Genomic DNA, 16,005 nt, shown 5'->3' on the forward strand with positions numbered 1-16,005 from the left:
GTCTTCTCTGATTTCAGGTGCAGGGGCCCAAGGACTCGGGCCATCCCCCACTGCTTTCCTAGGCCATAGCAGAGAGCTGGATCGGAAGAGGAGCAGCCGGTGCTCCGACCGGCGCCCATATGGGATGCTGGGGCTGCAGTTTGTATCTTGCTTAGGAAGCTTTTCCTGAATGCACGAATACAAAAACACTTTATCAGATTTTCTAGAATCTTCCTAATTGTGCTTCATTGCAGAGGGCAACTTGTCTTCCAGAAAGGTGGCCTCCACTGACGTCCCCACCGCACGAAGAGCCGTGGCTCCCACTCCCGGCCCAGCCCGGAGCCCCGGCACGCTCCGTGCATCCTCGCTAATGCGGAGCAGTGTGTATCTCACTGTTGTGTGGCTCGGCGTGGCTTCAACTCTGAGTGAGGCCCGGCATCTTCTCGGGTTGTTATGAGCTGTTCTCTTTCTCTCCTTGCCCCGTTTTGCTGTGGGCGTTGTCTTACCAATCCAGGGGCTCTTGTCGTCGACGAAGCAAATGAGCTGTGTCCTCACCTGTGTGGTAAACAGTCCCCAGCCTGCCAGCTGGTCCTTGTCTCCCAGCTATGTGCAGGTGGTGTTGGGTGCCTGCTGCTCAGAGCAGGGGCGGGGGAGGAGCGACTCCCACATCCCACCAGGCACCTGCTCCCCGTCTGTCCGTCCCGGCCGTGGCACAGCCCCTCACACTGATGGCTGCATCCATCCACCTGCCGCCCACTTTCCTGGCCCCTTTGCTCCTCGCGATTTCTGGCAAAGAGGGCCTCTCCTTGTGGGTGTTTAAGGCCCAGCGGTGGGACGGGGGAGGTTGCGACAAGCGCTCCAGTTGCCATCTGAGCTGGTGTCCCCACTGTCCGTTCATCTGTAACCAGACAACTGATCTCTCAGACTGCTTCTTGTGGCTTTAAACGCATTTGCCGCAGGCAGGCGTCCGGATCTGAGGAGTCACATCTTCGGGACAGAGTGACGGTTTGGCCAGGGCCGGTGTCGCGGCTAAGCCACAGCTGTCCATGCCAGCATCTCATATCGGAGCCCTGGTCGCAGTCCCGGCTTCTGGGCTTCCTGCCGCGGATGTGAGGAGTAAAGACACGGGGCTTTGTTTTCAAAGTAAGGTGTTCAGCTGTGAGCAGGAAATTGCTAAGGACGAGCCTAGCAGCCTGCAGACGCTGGAAAGTCACAAGTGGTACCCAGCCTAACAGGTTACAGGCTGCAAAGGACACCCACCTGGAAGGTCCCAGAGCAAACAGGGCATTGAGCAGCTAGAACATCAGGGGTGGCTAGCTTAGCCAAACCGGAAACAGATGGAGGTGATGAAGCACAGGTGATTTCTGGGAAGATGGTTACCCCGTGGTACCCAGTCAGTGAGGGACCAGTGCTAGGGAGGAAACAGCCCACTGTGGCTGCCCCAAGTGCGCCTGACCAGTGGGCAGCAGATCTCGCAGGATGGCTGATGAAGTCTCGCTTTTCTGCACTTCCTGTGTCCACGTCCACGCTTTAACAGACAAGTGAGGGTGTGTCTCGTAACGTGCAGAACATGGCTCAAGTGCTTGGGTCCCGGCTACGCATGTGGGAGACCCGGACAAAGCTCCTGGCTCCTGGCTTCAACCTGGCCCAGCCCCAGCCACTGCGGCCATTTGGGGAGTGAACTGATGGATGGAAGACCTCTCTCTCCCTCTCTTTCTCTGCCTCACTCTACCTTTCAAATAAATATTTAAAAACCATAAAACAGCTAAAAGCCCCAGACTGGTGGTCAGCCCGTGGAGGGCAAGAAGCCCCCGTCTGGTCACCACAAGGCAGTGAGAAGCTCCAGGGGGCACTCAGCGCACATTATGGCGCCCTCTCTGGCCAGCGCAGCTAACAAGGAGTTACGGTGTGAGAAGCGTGACACCAGCTGACCTGGTATGTGTGAAGGTCACAGAGCATCCTCACCCAAACCTAGGCAGTGTGGCTCAGAACACACCGAGGCTGCACGGTGTATGCCATGGCATAGCCAGCCAGCCCCTCAGGGCCCTGAGTGTGCGCCATGGTGTGAGTCTCTTCAGGTGTGTGGGTTCTTGGCCAGTCGCTTATCCTGTTCTTGGCACGTAGTGAGTGTGACAGTGACGTCGCGGGGCTGCTCAAAGGCATCTGTGCTGCTGCCCTGAGCCGGGGCCGAGGGGCCCCCCATGTTGGTTCAAGGGGCTGGCCCAGGAAGCTGCTCTCACCAGCTCCCGGCCACTGCTGGACCCCAAGGAGCAGGGACGCACAGGGCAGGCAGCCCCCAGGGCCCTGTGCCAGCAGGAGCCACAGCCACACCCAGGATGGCCCCACATGGGCCAAGCAAGCACCCCCCTGGGGGCGGGGCTCCCCCAGGCCTGGCTGCCAGGAGGGCGGGGCAAGGCCCTGGCTGGGCCAGTGCTTCGTGGGCAGGGGCAAAGTCCCCTGCAGAGTTGAGTTGAGGAAGACTGGGTGCCTAACAGGCCCGGCTTTGAGCAAGCAAAGAGTTAAGACCAAGGAGGCCAGGCCTGAGGCCTGGGGCTGGGGGACTGGAGGCCGGGAGGGGTGGAGCTGACGCCTGCACCTGCTGTCTGTGAGCTTTTCTCAGTGTGCAGGCTGGGTCCCTCTACAGGTCCTGTCCCGTGGCAGGCCCAGCCCCAGGAGGAGCCCAGAGCGGGGCACTCGGGCCCCCGGCAATGCCACCTCCATGTTGTGGTCCTGTGCACATGCCCCTGAGCGAGCCTGCTGTCCTGGCACAGGGACCAGGGGTGCCTCCCTTCCCTCTCAGCAGGGCCCTGTTCCTGTGGCTTTGGCCTGGAGGCCAAAACGTGGCTGGGGACACTTGTGTCCCATCTGGGGTGCGGGGGTCCGGATTGGGGTCCTGGCTCTACTCTGGAGGCCAGTATCCGCTGTTGCACATCCCGCGAGATGCAGGTGGGTCCCTGCCACCCAGGTGGGAGACAGAGGCTGAAGTCGTGGCTCCCAGCTTCAGCCCAGCCAGAACTCTCGCAGGCGTGTGGGGGAGTGAACCAGCCGATGGGCGATTTCTATGTTTCTCGCATCTCAAATAAATTCAATAAATAAATAAATAGCTTAGCACCACCGCCCTGAACACTTGAACTTAGCTGCAACGGTTACAATATGGACTAATAGAAGAAGCAACGCTTCTACTCGGGATGGTGGATTATAAGGCAGCTGAGGTGGGCGGAGCCTGGATCATAGCGGCAACACGGTGATGGGTAGCGTGTGCTGACCCCAGGGAGTGGCTGGCAGCCCCACGTGGTCCCAGGATCCTGACGCCCAGAGCTCATTCTCCGAGGCGGGTCTGTGCTGCTGGGGAGCTGGCCACCCTGCCCTCGGGCACGCGGGCGCTTTGCAAAGCAGCGTTCTCTGACTCCTGTCACCCAAGGCTCCTTGTATCTGTCTGCACAAACAGCCCAGCGACCTCCCGGCTGCCACCCCCACCTGCCCATCATCCCCCCCCCCCCAACCCGCAGTTTCGCTTATTGTGGCCAACCATGGTCTGAGAATAGTACACGGAAAGTTCTAGAAAGAAGCAGCTCGCGCGGCGTGGCTTGTCGCAGTGGTTTTCTTAGTTGAGTAGTAGTTGCTGCTGCTCCCTTTGAGTTCCATTTCAGCACAGGTCTGCACGTTGGGGCGGAGACGCTGTGCACAGGGCCGGCTGTTCCCAGCTGTGTCGGCGTCCGGGAGCACCTCGGGGGTCTTCTCCCTGTCTTCACACATTAGCTCTGCCAGGGTCGTGGCCACCGTGCTCGCTGGTGCTCCCCACACTGGGTACCACAGCTCAGGGCTTTTGATCTTCCCTGTCCAAAACTGCAGGTGAGCCCTGGAACCAGAGGCCTGGAGCCCTCTGCTCAGACGGGGCTGTCTCCCAAAGGGTACAGGTGGACCGGCAGGCACGGATAGCGCTGGGGACCGTGCGGCTCAGTACTGGGGAGTCAGGATGGAATGACACAGTCCACGCCTCCACTGCTCATGGACCTGGGGGAAGCTGTCTGGCCACGGCAGAAGCGCAGGAGGAAGAGCTGTGCCGAGGCTTTGCCCCCGCTCATGTCTCCAGTGGCCAAGTCCCACAGCACGGCCCACCAGGGCCTGCAGGTGCCTTCTGTCTGGACTGACGGAGGCAGGACGGCCTCCAGGTGGGAGGGGGCAGCTAGGGACATCGTTGGAAAACCTTTAGTTCCTAAAAATGCATTTATCTGAAAGGCAGAATGAGAGAGAGAGAGAGAGAGAGAGCGAGAATCTTCCATCTGCTGGTTCACTCCCCACATGGCCACAACAACAGCTAGGGCCAGGCCAGGCAGAAGCCAAGGGCCAGGAGCTTCATCCGGGTCTCCCACATGAGCCGCAGGGGCCCAAGCACTTGGGCCACCTTTTGCTGATTCCCCACGTGCATTAGCAGAGAGCTGGATAGGAAGTGGAGCAGCCAGGTGGTGGCTTAACATGCTGTGCCCGAAAACCTTTTCTAGAGGGAGGGCCTGGAGCTTCACTCCTGCCACTGTGGGGTGGGGGTGGGGGTGGGGGTGGAGGGAGGGAGTGTTTGCCAAAGGAGAATCCAGGCTTCTGGGCTTCATGGAGGAGGTGTCATGGGACCCAGGCTTTGGAGATGATGGTGGGGGCCTGCCTGCAAAGAGATGAAGTGTGTGTGCATGTGAGCATGTGTGAGCATGTGTGTGTGTGTTGGGGGCGGCGACTGCTCGGCTGTGGCGGGTCTGGAAGCCCCTGGCCGGAAGCCTGGTACTTTCTTTCTCTGAACGCAGTTCCCATCCCAAGCATGCGCTGTGTTTTCAAATTCTGAAACATCCGCTGTGCACGGCCAAGTACAAGTTCAAGACTCCGCTTTTAGCAAGTCATCACATCGGAAGGCTCAGGGCTTGTTCCCCGTGTTTAAGTTTTATTGGGCATAAATCGGCCAAGTCCGAAGCCCCGCCTCCCCACTCTGGCCCCACGTCGGGGTCAAGGTCTCCAGCCTCGCAGCCCAGCACCTGCCATCAGCTCAGCCCTCAGGGAAAGGACTCCTTCCCGACAAAGTCCAGGAGGCTCTGGCGCTGGGCGGGGAGGGGGGCGGTTAGTGAAAACAACGCACAGGCAGAGAGCAGGGGGTCCCCACACACGGGCCTGGCAGCAAACAATCGTGGGAACGCGTGCTGAGGACAGGATGTGACTGGTGGAGACCTTGACAATGTAAAATGGGAACTCGCAGAGAGCTGGGAAGGGTGGGTGAGCTCATTTCCTATCCTTGGGCGGCAGGCTGGCGAGAGACGCCCCCTACAGTTGGAAGAAGGAATTCCTTGGAGAAATAACCAAGGAGCTTGCATTTAGGCTGCATTTTTCTTTGTTGAAGGAGCATGCATGGTGTGAGCTCATTTTTGTGAAAATGTCCAGTGGGCGTGGGCGATGTCTCCATCGATGGCTCGGTCCTAGGGCTCAGGACCACTGGACAATGCAGCTTTGGGCTCTCTTCTACCTGCATTTCTTTTTTCCTTTTTAAACATTTATTTTATTTATTTAAGTTGATTTATTTAAGAGGCAGAGTTAGAGAGGGAGAGGGAGAGAGAGAGAGATCTTCCATCCACTGGTTCACTCCCCAAATGGCTGCAACAGCCAGAGCTGCGCTGATCCGGAGCCAGGAGCCAGGAGCTTCTTCTTGGTCTCCCACACAAGTACAGGGGCCCAAGCACTTAGGCCATCTTCTGCTTTCCCAGGCCATAGCAGAGAGCTGGATCGGAGGTGGGCTCTCGAACCGGCGCCCATATGGGATGCCAGTGCTTCAGGCCGGGGCTTTAACCCGCTGCGCCACAGTGCCGGACCCTCTACCTGCATTTTTATAATGAGCATGCACTATTATTATCAAAGCCAAAAGCTATTATTGTAAATTCCCACGAGAGCAGCTGTCTGGCCCAAGGCGGGGCTCACGGGCAGAGCAGGGCCTGGACCTGAGATCCTTCCAGGGGCTGCTCAGGGCCCTCCTCCTTGGGGCGAGGGGTGCACTTCACGGTATCACAGTCCAGAGAGCACTCCCAGAAGCATTCGGGAGTCTTGGGAGTTAGTGCTGCGCCGCAGGCAACTGGCATCAGACCCCCTTGTTCAGTTGGGTGGCCCCAGCCCCTCTTTGCTCCGTCTTCCTTTTGGGCTGCTGCGCCCCGTTAAGTGACAGTCCGCGCTGGCCACTAAGGATACTTCTAACTCTCGCTCATCAAGGATTTCGATCTGAACCAACCCGCAGCCAACCCAGTGCTAAGGCTGCGCTGGAACTAGTCATTCTGCTCTCTCAGCGCCATCTAGCGTCCACACTGGGTACGGCCACATGTAGCTGGCTTCTGGTAAACGCTCATGCCCACCCTTCTCCCATCAGCACTGGGACTCGAAGCTCAATCTAGAATGTTCCTCGCAGCGCCGCAATTTGTATCTCAGAAAGAGCATTGTACAAACTCAGTATTTCTACAGCCATGTGTGTGCTGGCTTAGGGACAGCAGGCTCATGGGAGAAATCACGCTCACAATCACATTGATTGTTTACTATGTGCGGGCCCAGCCCCGAGAGCTCCCAGCACAGGAGTGCATCTCCACAAGACGGTTCCTCTGACAGACGAGGACGCTGGGGTGCAGAGAGCAGACGTGAGAGCTGTCACTCTAACTGCCGAGGGGAACCAGGGCTGCCTAGTGGGCGGAAGCCAGTGGGGAGGCGGCTGCAAGGCTGGGGAGACCAGCCCAGGACACTGAACGTGCATAAAGAGGGAGAGGTGGGGAACTGGCTGCGGGCTGAGCATCGAGTAAAGGCTGTGACCCACGCCGGGGCAGGGAACGTCACAGCCAGGAAGCGCTTACTAAACACCCGCTTTGTGCCAGGCGCTAAGGTACAGAGCTGAGTGGCCAGGGATGGCCCCTTCCTCAGAGAGCTCAGAGCCTCAAGCAGGAGCAACATAGAGTGTAGACAGAGGTACAGGTCCGCAGGGTGGGGGGTAGACAGAGGTACAGGAGAGCAGGGTAGGGTGTAGACGGGTACAGGAGAGCAGGGCGGGGTGTAGACAGAGGAACAGGTCAGCAGGATAGGGTGTAGACAGAGGAACAGGTCAGCAGGGCAGGGGGGTAGACAGAGGCACAGGAGAGCAGGGTGGGGTGTAGACAGGGTACAGGAGTTAGCAGGGCAGGGTGTAGACAGAGGTACAGGTCAGCAGGGCAGGGTGTAGACAGAGGAACAGGAGAGCAGGGTGGGGTGTAGACAGGGTACAGGAGTTAGCAGGGTGGGGTGTAGACAGGGTACAGGAGAGCAGGGCAGGGTGTAGACAGGGTACAGGAGAGCAGGGCAGGGTGTAGACAGAGGCACAGGAGAGCAGGGTGGGGTGTAGACAGGGTACAGGAGTTAGCAGGGTGGGGTATAGACAGGGTACAGGAGTTAGCAGGGTGGGGTGTAGACAGAGGAACAGGAGAGCAGGGTGGGGTGTAGACAGGGTACAGGAGTTAGCAGGGCGGGGTGTAGACAGAGGAACAGGTCAGCAGGGCAGGGGGGTAGACAGAGGAACAGGAGAGCAGGGTGGGGTGTAGACAGGGTACAGGAGTTAACAGGGTAGGGTGTAGACGGGTACAGGAGAGCAGGGCGGGGTGTAGACAGGGTACAGGAGTTAGCAGGGTGGGGTGTAGACAGAGGTACAGGAGAACAGGGTGGGGTGTAGACAGGGTACAGGAGTTAGCAGGGTGGGGTGTAGACAGAGTGCAGGAGAGCAGGGTGGGGTGTAGACAGGGTACAGGAGTTAGCAGAGTGGGGTGTAGACAGAGGTACAGGAGAACAGGGTGGGGTGTAGACAGGGTACAGGAGTTAGCAGGGTGGGGTGTAGACAGGGTGCAGGAGAGCAGGGTGGGGTATAGACAGGGTACAGGAGTTAGCAGGGTGGGGTGTAGACAGAGGCACAGGAGAGCAGGGTGGGGTGTAGACAGGGTACAGGAGTTAGCAGGGTGGGGTGTAGACAGGGTACAGGAGTTAGCAGGGTGGGGTGTAGACAGGGTACAGGAGAGCAGGGCAGGGTGTAGACAGAGGAACAGGAGAGCAGGGTGGGGTATAGACAGGGTACAGGAGTTAGCAGGGTGGGGTGTAGACAGAGGAACAGGAGAGCAGGGTGGGGTGTAGACAGGGTACAGGAGAGCAGGGCAGGGTGTAGACAGGGTACAGGAGTTAGCAGGGTGGGGTGTAGACAGAGGAACAGGAGAGCAGGGTGGGGTGTAGACAGGGTACAGGAGAGCAGGGCAGGGTGTAGACAGAGGAACAGCTCAGCAGGGCAGGGTGTAGACAGAGGTACAGGAGAGCAGGGTGGGGTGTAGACAGGGTACAGGAGAACAGGGTGGGGTGTAGACAGGGTATAGGAGAACAGGGTGGGGTGTAGACAGGGTATAGGAGAACAGGGTGGGGTGTAGACAGAGGAACAGCTCAGCAGGGCAGGGTGTAGACAGAGGTACAGGAGAGCAGGGTGGGGTGTAGACAGGGTACAGGAGTTAGCAGGGTGGGGTGTAGACAGAGGAACAGGAGAGCAGGGTGGGGTGTAGACAGAGGTACAGGAGAACAGGGTGGGGTGTAGACAGGGTACAGGAGTTAGCAGGGTGGGGTGTAGACAGAGGTACAGGAGAGCAGGGTGGGGTGTAGACAGAGGTACAGGAGAACAGGGTGGGGTGTAGACAGGGTATAGGAGAACAGGGTGGGGTGTAGACAGAGGAACAGGAGAGCAGGGTGGGGTGTAGACAGAGGTACAGGAGAGCAGGGTGGGGTGTAGACAGGGTACAGGAGAGCAGGGTGGGGTGTAGACAGGGTACAGGAGTTAGCAGGGTGGGGTGTAGACAGGGTGCAAGAGAGCAGGGTGGGGTGTAGACAGAGGTACAGGAGAGTAGGGTGGGGTGTAGACAGGGTACAGGAGTTAGCATGGTGGGGTGTAGACAGGGTGCAGGAGAGCAGGGTGGGGTGTAGACAGAGGTACAGGAGAGTAGGGTGGGGTGTAGACAAGGTACAGGAGATAGCAGGGCGGGGTGTAGACAGAGGTAGAGGAGGTGAGGAATGAGGTGGACTCAGAACTGTGCAGGGTCCACAGGCGCAGGTGGATTTTGGGCCCAGCCTGCAGACAGGCAGGGTGCAAGTGGGGACGGTGGATTTAAGGTGGTGGAGGGGTGCATGCACTGGGGGCAGAGGTGTGAGCTGCGTGCTGACCAGGAGCCCACTGGAGCCAGGCAGGGGTCCGCGAAAGCCTGAGGCCAGGGAACTTGGGGCCTGGGATCAGGGAGGGCCGTGGGTCAGGGACTGAGAGCCAACAGGGCCAGGCAGAGGGAGCCGGCAGATGGGGGCAGTGGATGGAGGGCAGGACATGGAGTGAGGCGCGGGCACAGCCTTGGGCTGCTGGGGAAGAGCCACCGCGGGAGGCTCAGGGCTGGCCCGGGGGAGGGCAGGAGGCCGAGGAGGGGGATGGACCCGGGACACGGAGCAGCCAAGCAGGCGAGGGTGAGCGGGACGGGGACTCTCCGGTGTGGGCAGGAGACGTGGCTTCTCACAGAGGCAGACAGGGTGCTGGGGGCTGGCCAGACCACCAGGCCAGGACGGGAGCGAGGTGGGGGCCACCTTTGAGACAGGGCTGGGGTGGTGGTGGTGGGGGTGGTGAGGCGCTGAAACAGGGGGCAGGGCCCGGGGACAAGGGGCAGAGACAGGCAGACAATGTGGCCAGGGGCGTCAGAGGACTGGGCAGGGTCCAAAGGGGCGCCGGTCATGGCGGGGAAGGGGCACAGAAGACAGAGCTAGCCCCCGGGGAGCCGTGTGCCCTTGCTCCAAGCTGAGCGTGGCGGGCGTGGGGAGAGGAGGGCGCCCTCCGCTCACCCCACTTGAAGCTGAAGAAAGACGCCAAACTCGCACCCAACCTCCTCGTGCTGTCTTTAATTACGAAAGATGTAAAATGACGCATTATAAAACCCGGAAGCTACTTTATACAAAGTCCAATCTTTAAATATTGTTAACAGGGGCCCGGGCGTCAGGACACTGGCGTGGCAGGGGAGGCGGGGCCGGGGCAGGCGGGACACCCCGCCCCAGAGCCCACGCCACACGGGGGAGGACGGGAGCACGCGTGGCTTAGCTGCCGTGAACGGGACGAGGGCAGTGACGACTTCTGGGGAGAACACTGGGCACTTCACACGCTGGGGACAGGGGACGGCGACGCGAGGGAGCGGCGGCGGGTGCAGGGCCAGTCGGGCTGTGCAGCGCCCAGAACCTCTGCCGAGGAGAGAGGGACTGCGCGGACGGACCCACGGGTGGACGGACCCATGGGCGACGCTGGCTGTGGGCGGCAAGGCCCCACTGCTGTACAGGCAGGTGCGGGCCGGCAGGGTCCCCGTGGGTAAGGCACGAGGCATGAGGCACGCGGCTGTGAAGCGGGAGCAGCGCTCTTCAGAGAAACAAGACTGAAAACACAAGCACCCCCCCGCCGCGCGCCTCAGAGGCGAGCTCAGGTGTTGGGGGCTCAGACCCGGGAGCTGGCTTCTTCCCGTCCACCGGGGAGCGTGGCAGGGCAAGGCGCTCTGATGGGACCAAAGCCAGCCCCTGGCCATGAGGCTGGGAGGGCTCTGGGCTGGCTGCTGAGCTGGGCTGTGGGAGCGCACGGCCTCGCTTCTGAGTGGGTGCAGCTGGTCGACTGACGGTGACATCCCTGAGTCCCCTGGAAGGGCAGAGGCTGCTCAAGCGAAGCTTCCAGAGCCTTCCATGTCTCCTTCAGTGTTCTCCTCCCCACCTGTCTCCTCTCTGCCCAGACCCGGCCTCCAGGGCTCTGTCCGCTGTAGCTTCCTGTTCAGGGGCCAGCCCGCGCACTAGGCAGAGGCTGGCCACGCGCTGTCCCTCAGGGCATTACGGCCAAGGTGGTCCCGGGGCTGGGCCTCTTACTGCCAAGCACCTCTCTACACAAATCTGAGCGGGAAGTGCAGGTGGGGGCTTGGGCAGGAGGGGCCGGGCCCCAGACCTCGGGCGGCCCTGGCGTAGAACCCCAGGGAGGGAGAGAGGGCGCCGGGGTCGGCCTGGATGCGGTCACCTCGGGTTAGATGCGCAGTCGAGGGTCTCACCTAACCGTGGGCACGAGTCTCAGAAAAGCTCAGGCTCTGAGCTCTGGCAGGGTGCAGGACGGCTACAGGTTAGACAGCCTGGAAGCAGGGCAGGGGCAGGTGCAGCCGCACGGGCACGCTCCTGCCGCGAGCACTGACAGGCACTGGGGCTTTGCTGGTGTCAGGCTGAGAAAGGCACAGGCCCTGCCCGCTAGGCACTTGTGGTCAAGCGGGGCTGCACTGAACCCCGGATCCTCAGAGAAACAGCTGTGGGGGGCGGGGGGGCCCAGCCGCTGGCCCGCAGGAGGAAGGCCTGCACTGGCTGCAGTTTGGGGGGGGGGTGCAGCGTGCCCGCCCCGCTCAGGCTCCTCTGCTCCCAGGACCACACGGCAGGTGCAGCAGCAGCAAAGGGACCGTGGGCCACGGGAGGACAAGCAGGGCTCAGTTTCTCAACTCCAGCCTGGCCCTGGGTCCGGATCCAACTCTTCCCAGCTAGAATCACGGCGCCCTCCGCTAAGCCCTGGAATCCTCCGGCCAGGGCAGATGGACCAGCGAGGGCCCCGGCCGCACGTGCTAAGCCATCGCTGCAGGCGGCGGCCCCCAGCTGCCTCCTGCCCCAGGCCCTGTCTTCAAGGCGACTGAGATCAGTGGTTCTCCTGTGACGTGGATTCTCTGCGTGTGCGCAGGGCTGTGCGCACAGGGGGCCGACCGGACGGCCGGGTCACGGAGATGAGCACGCACGCGGCCGTGGCCTGGGGCAGGGCAGGGCACGGCGCCCGGGCCGGGGGCTGGTCTGGCCGCTGCAGGTACCGAGCGTCCCGGGTCACAGGCGGTCAGTCCGGAACGTCTCTTCCACAGCAGGGTCCAGCAGGCCCATGCTGGAGTCACTGAGCATACTGAGTCCGTCCAGGCTCAGGGGTTCGATCTGCAGCTCCTCCTCCAGGGGGAACGGCGCGTCCACGTTCAGGCTGACCTCGGGCACGCCTGCCAGGGCGCTGCTGAGGTCTTTAAACAGGCTGGTGCTCGAGTCTTCTGGAGGGGCGGGGGAGGGCGGGACAGCGCAGATTAGGTGGCCCGAGGGCCTAAGCAGATGGTGACCCCCAACACCATTCCTGCCGTTCCCCTGCCCGGGACAGTGACACCGGGGCCCAGCCGCTCCCAGGCCCCCAGCTCACGCCCGGGACTCCACGTCCTCCCCAGTTTTCGCAGGGTTTCTCCCGTCGGAGGGCTGTCAGTCACCTAAGACCACTTTAGAAACGGCTCGGACCCCTCTCCGCATCTCAGAAAGGGGCTTTCGCGACGGTCCCTGTGGGCTCCCCTTACAGGCGAGGGTGGGGAAGCTGCGGGCCGCCAGTGCTCACCTGTCAGGAGGGCGCTGGGGAAGGTGCCGCAGTTGGAATACAGGGTTGGTCTCACGTGGAAAGAGTCCTGGGCTTCCCGGTGGCCTTGCTGCACCAGGGGCACCTGCACATGTCACGGGCATGGGGTGAGGACTGAGCGTGCGCAGCAGGTGCATCCCCCCAAAACCGCACAGGCAGGCTGTCTCCGAGGCCTGGGCACTGCTGTCCGCACAGAGCCCTGCCCGCTCCGCCATTCCAAGGCACATGCATGGCCATGGTTCCTGCAGCCCCTCCCTCCTCATCCGCCCCCGGGAGAAGCCCCCCACGGCTCTATGTGCAGCCAGGAAGCAAGGGGCTCTTTTCCTCTTTGATTGAGGAAGATGAGGAGGCAGGCTCCTGCTTACCCTCGCGGGGTGAACCCGGCGCACGCGCACCTCCCTCTGACAAAGCCCGGGCAGGGGCAGGGGCACCTGAGGAGGGGGGCGCTGCCTTAGGAGCCTTTCCTCAAATTAATTCGGACCTGTTTTCAAAGATGTCTCCAAGAAGTTTCCATCATTTTTGGGGGGAGGCACTGATTCTCACCCAGACTAAAACGCGCTCTTTAGAAAACGGGGAGGTGGGGTGTGGGCAGGGAGCTCTTCTTGCCACTGCCCTCACCACAGCCCACTCAGGAAGTGGCCGGCTTCGTGTATTTCACGACGTCACTCGCGTCGAGTTCTGGAGACGGCCCAGCCCTTCCTCCACTCCTTAATCTGCCTGGGAATGCGAGGCAGACTGCATGGAATGCTGGGAAATCCACCGACTCCACCGGGGTCAGTGCCGGGAGAGGTGCAGAAGCCAAGCAACGTGGCTTAAGGGAAGCAGCCCCTGCCCCCTCGGGAGCCGCACACGGTGCTGGGGGCGCCACCTTCTACGGCTCCTGAGACCAGGACCTGCCCGGGCCTCGCTTTCCTCCCCACGAGGGGATGGGCCAGTTGGCTGCTACGGCCCCTGTCTTGCATTTTAGGAGTGGGATGGCTCAAGGCTGTCGAAGCCACAGAACAGCGACAGTGAGAGTGCGGCCGTGGGGTGCCCAGCCCACTGCGCCCTGAATGTCACCTGTTCAACAGCCCAAATGGAGGAGTGTGTGCACCAAGGGGGCGGGGCGGGGCAGGGCGGGGGTCACGCACCTGCTGCGGGAAGGCTGAGCCGGGCCTCAGGGACTGCTGGTCGAAGCCCACGTCGGGGAAGAAGTTGGTCAAAGATGAGCCCTTCCGGGAAGAAATGGTGAGCAGCGAGCACGGAACTCAGCGCGTGCCGAGCCGGGTCCCCTGCTCCCTGGTGCTCCCCCCAGGACCTACCTGGGACGCGAGCAGCTGGAAGTCTGCCGGTGGCAGGGACGAAGCCGCCTGGGGCTGCGGGGTGGGGGGCTCCTGGGCAGGGGGCTGCTGCAGGAGGGGCTGGGGCAGCTCCTGGGCGGCGGGGTAAGGGGGCGGTGGAGACACTTGGGCTTGTGCTTCCGTGGGCAGGAAGGCAAGTGGGCTTCGATCCGAGGACACCATCTGTGGGACAAACACACACGGCCACGGTCAGCCTTGAGCATCAGGCGGGAGTCCTTTCGGGCCAGGAAGCGGCAAGGAGAGGGCCGCCGGGCCCCCTCCTGTCTGCAGTATTCTAGGTGGGGCCGGGGGAGGCTCCTGCTGCTCCTCCCACGTCCACGGCCAACCTCATCTCCCCGCAAAGCGCTTCCCACTTGGTGACGTGTCCGTGGTCTTAAAAAAAACAACAAAAAAATGAGGAAACAGCCGACTTGACCGATTTTCCTTTCAGCCTTCCGCATGAAAACCATGCTTTGAAAGGCACGACTTGAAGGAGGAACGAAAAAGGCACTTAGCTCTGCTGTCCCCCGAGCCCTCCCAAGCAAGGTGCTGAGCAGCAACACAGGGACAACGGTGCAAGACACTGATGTGACAAACAGCACGAGGACAAAGGCAGCGGCGGACACGATGGCAATGGCACCTGGGGCCAAGAGGCAGGTGCACAAGCGCTCACCAGCTCAGCAGAGCCGGGAAGCCAAACACCAAGCTGGCAGTGGGGAAAAACCAGGAAGCAACGCAGTTCACCTCCCTGGGGGCTCTGGAACTGGGGACAGCAGGGGACAAGCGATGAAGTAAACCCAGGAGGTCTGGTCCCCGCCGGGGCAGCCGGCCCTTCAGAGCCCTAGCCTCGCAGCCATCTGGGGAGTGAACCAGCAGGTGGAAGATTCTCTCTCTCTCTGTCTCTCTCTGCCTGTCAAATAAATACACCCTGAGAAAATTAACCTTAGAACAGAAGTGAGAACTCAAGAGCAGGGTTGGAAGCTACCTGGGAGAAGCTTTCGGAAGGCAGAGTACAAACGAGGAGAGGGAGGGGGGAGAGAGAGAGAGAGAGGAGATCCCGAGAAAGTCCACTAGTGTCCGACATCCATGCGACAGGAGTTCCAGGGCAGAGCGCGGAGAAGGGTGACAGGAAGAAATCACCGGAGATGCCATTAGAGAAGCTTCCAGGAACGAAAGACTCGAGTTTCTGGAAGGAAGAAGCCCAGCAGACACCCGGCTCACGCTGAGGTGCGCTATCACAAGGCTTCGGGGCGCTGGAGACAGAAGGGAGACCCCTCCAAGACCCCCCGAGGAAAAAGGGGGGTTTAGTCCAAGCCTGAAGAACCGGGCGGTGCTAGTTTTCCCACCAGCAACCCTGGAAACCAAAAGGCTGGGGGAAAATTATTTCAACTTGAGAATTCTGTTTTTTTTTTTTTTTTTTTTGACAGGCAGAGTTAGACAGTGAGAGAGAGAGAGAGAGAGAGAGAGAGAGAGAGAGAGAGAAAGGTCTTCCTTCCGTTGGTTACCCTCCAAATGGCCGCCACGGCCGGCGCTGCACCGATCCGAAGCCAGGAGCTGGGTGCTTCCTCCTGGTCTCCCATGCGGGTGCAGGGCCCAAGCACTTGGGCCATCCTCCATTGCCCTCCCGGGCCACAGCAGAGAGCTGGACTGGAAGAGGGGCAACCGGGACTAGAACCTGGCGCCCATATGGGCTGCCGGTGCCACAGGTGGAGGATTAACCAAGCGAGCCATGGCGCCGGCCGAGAATTCTGTATGCAGGCAAATTACTAATCAAGTGGCAGGTGGAATAAAATCAATGTTATACAAGGTCACATGTATTCTTTCCTGTACTTCTTTGGCAAGATTTTTTTTTTTTAAATCAACTCCAGGAGTTGGGACTACATTTGTAATAGATACATAGAAAAACAGGCTAACAAAAGAACTCAGGGGTGGGTTTTGGCCTGGTGGCTAAGCTGCCAGCCGGGTGCCCGAGTCTGAATCCCAGCTCTGCTCCTGGGTCCAGCACCCTGGAAAGCAGCAGGTGGCGGCTCAAACAGTTGCGTCGTTGTCTTCCGCGTGGGAGACCTGGACTGAACTCCTGGCCCTGCATGGTTGTTGTGGGTATCTGGGGAGTCAGTCAGTGGATGGGAGTGGTCTCTGTCTCTCAAATAAGATTGCTTTTTACATAGTATTTTTTTTAAATTAGTTTTTTAAAAGTCAAATATTTATCAACTCCAGGAGAGAAAAAAAAAATGTTCATTT

At 60.5% G+C, this 16,005-nt stretch overlaps 1 protein-coding gene across 2 annotated transcripts in view; it reads right to left on the minus strand.

Annotated features, from left to right (window-relative positions):
* Window positions 1-9,903: 9,903 nt before the first annotated feature.
* The window catches only part of CRTC3 (CREB regulated transcription coactivator 3), a 98,861-nt gene continuing 92,759 nt past the window's right edge, over window positions 9,904-16,005 (minus strand). Inside the window, exons 12-15 of one of the 2 annotated variants that reach the window (XM_062206287.1) lie at window positions 13,747-13,947; window positions 13,576-13,656; window positions 12,428-12,530; window positions 9,904-12,095 (exon numbers count right to left, since the gene is read on the minus strand). In XM_062206287.1, coding sequence (XP_062062271.1) covers window positions 11,890-12,095; window positions 12,428-12,530; window positions 13,576-13,656; window positions 13,747-13,947 — 591 coding nt within the window. In that variant the 3' untranslated portion in view covers window positions 9,904-11,889. Of the gene's footprint in view, window positions 12,099-12,427; window positions 12,531-13,575; window positions 13,657-13,746; window positions 13,948-16,005 lie in introns of both variants that reach the window. The other variant, XM_062206285.1, reaches the window with a different exon arrangement.

This window comes from Lepus europaeus, chromosome 11 (genome assembly GCF_033115175.1).
Source record: "Lepus europaeus isolate LE1 chromosome 11, mLepTim1.pri, whole genome shotgun sequence".
In the NCBI taxonomy this organism is placed as follows: Eukaryota; Metazoa; Chordata; class Mammalia; order Lagomorpha; family Leporidae; genus Lepus; species Lepus europaeus.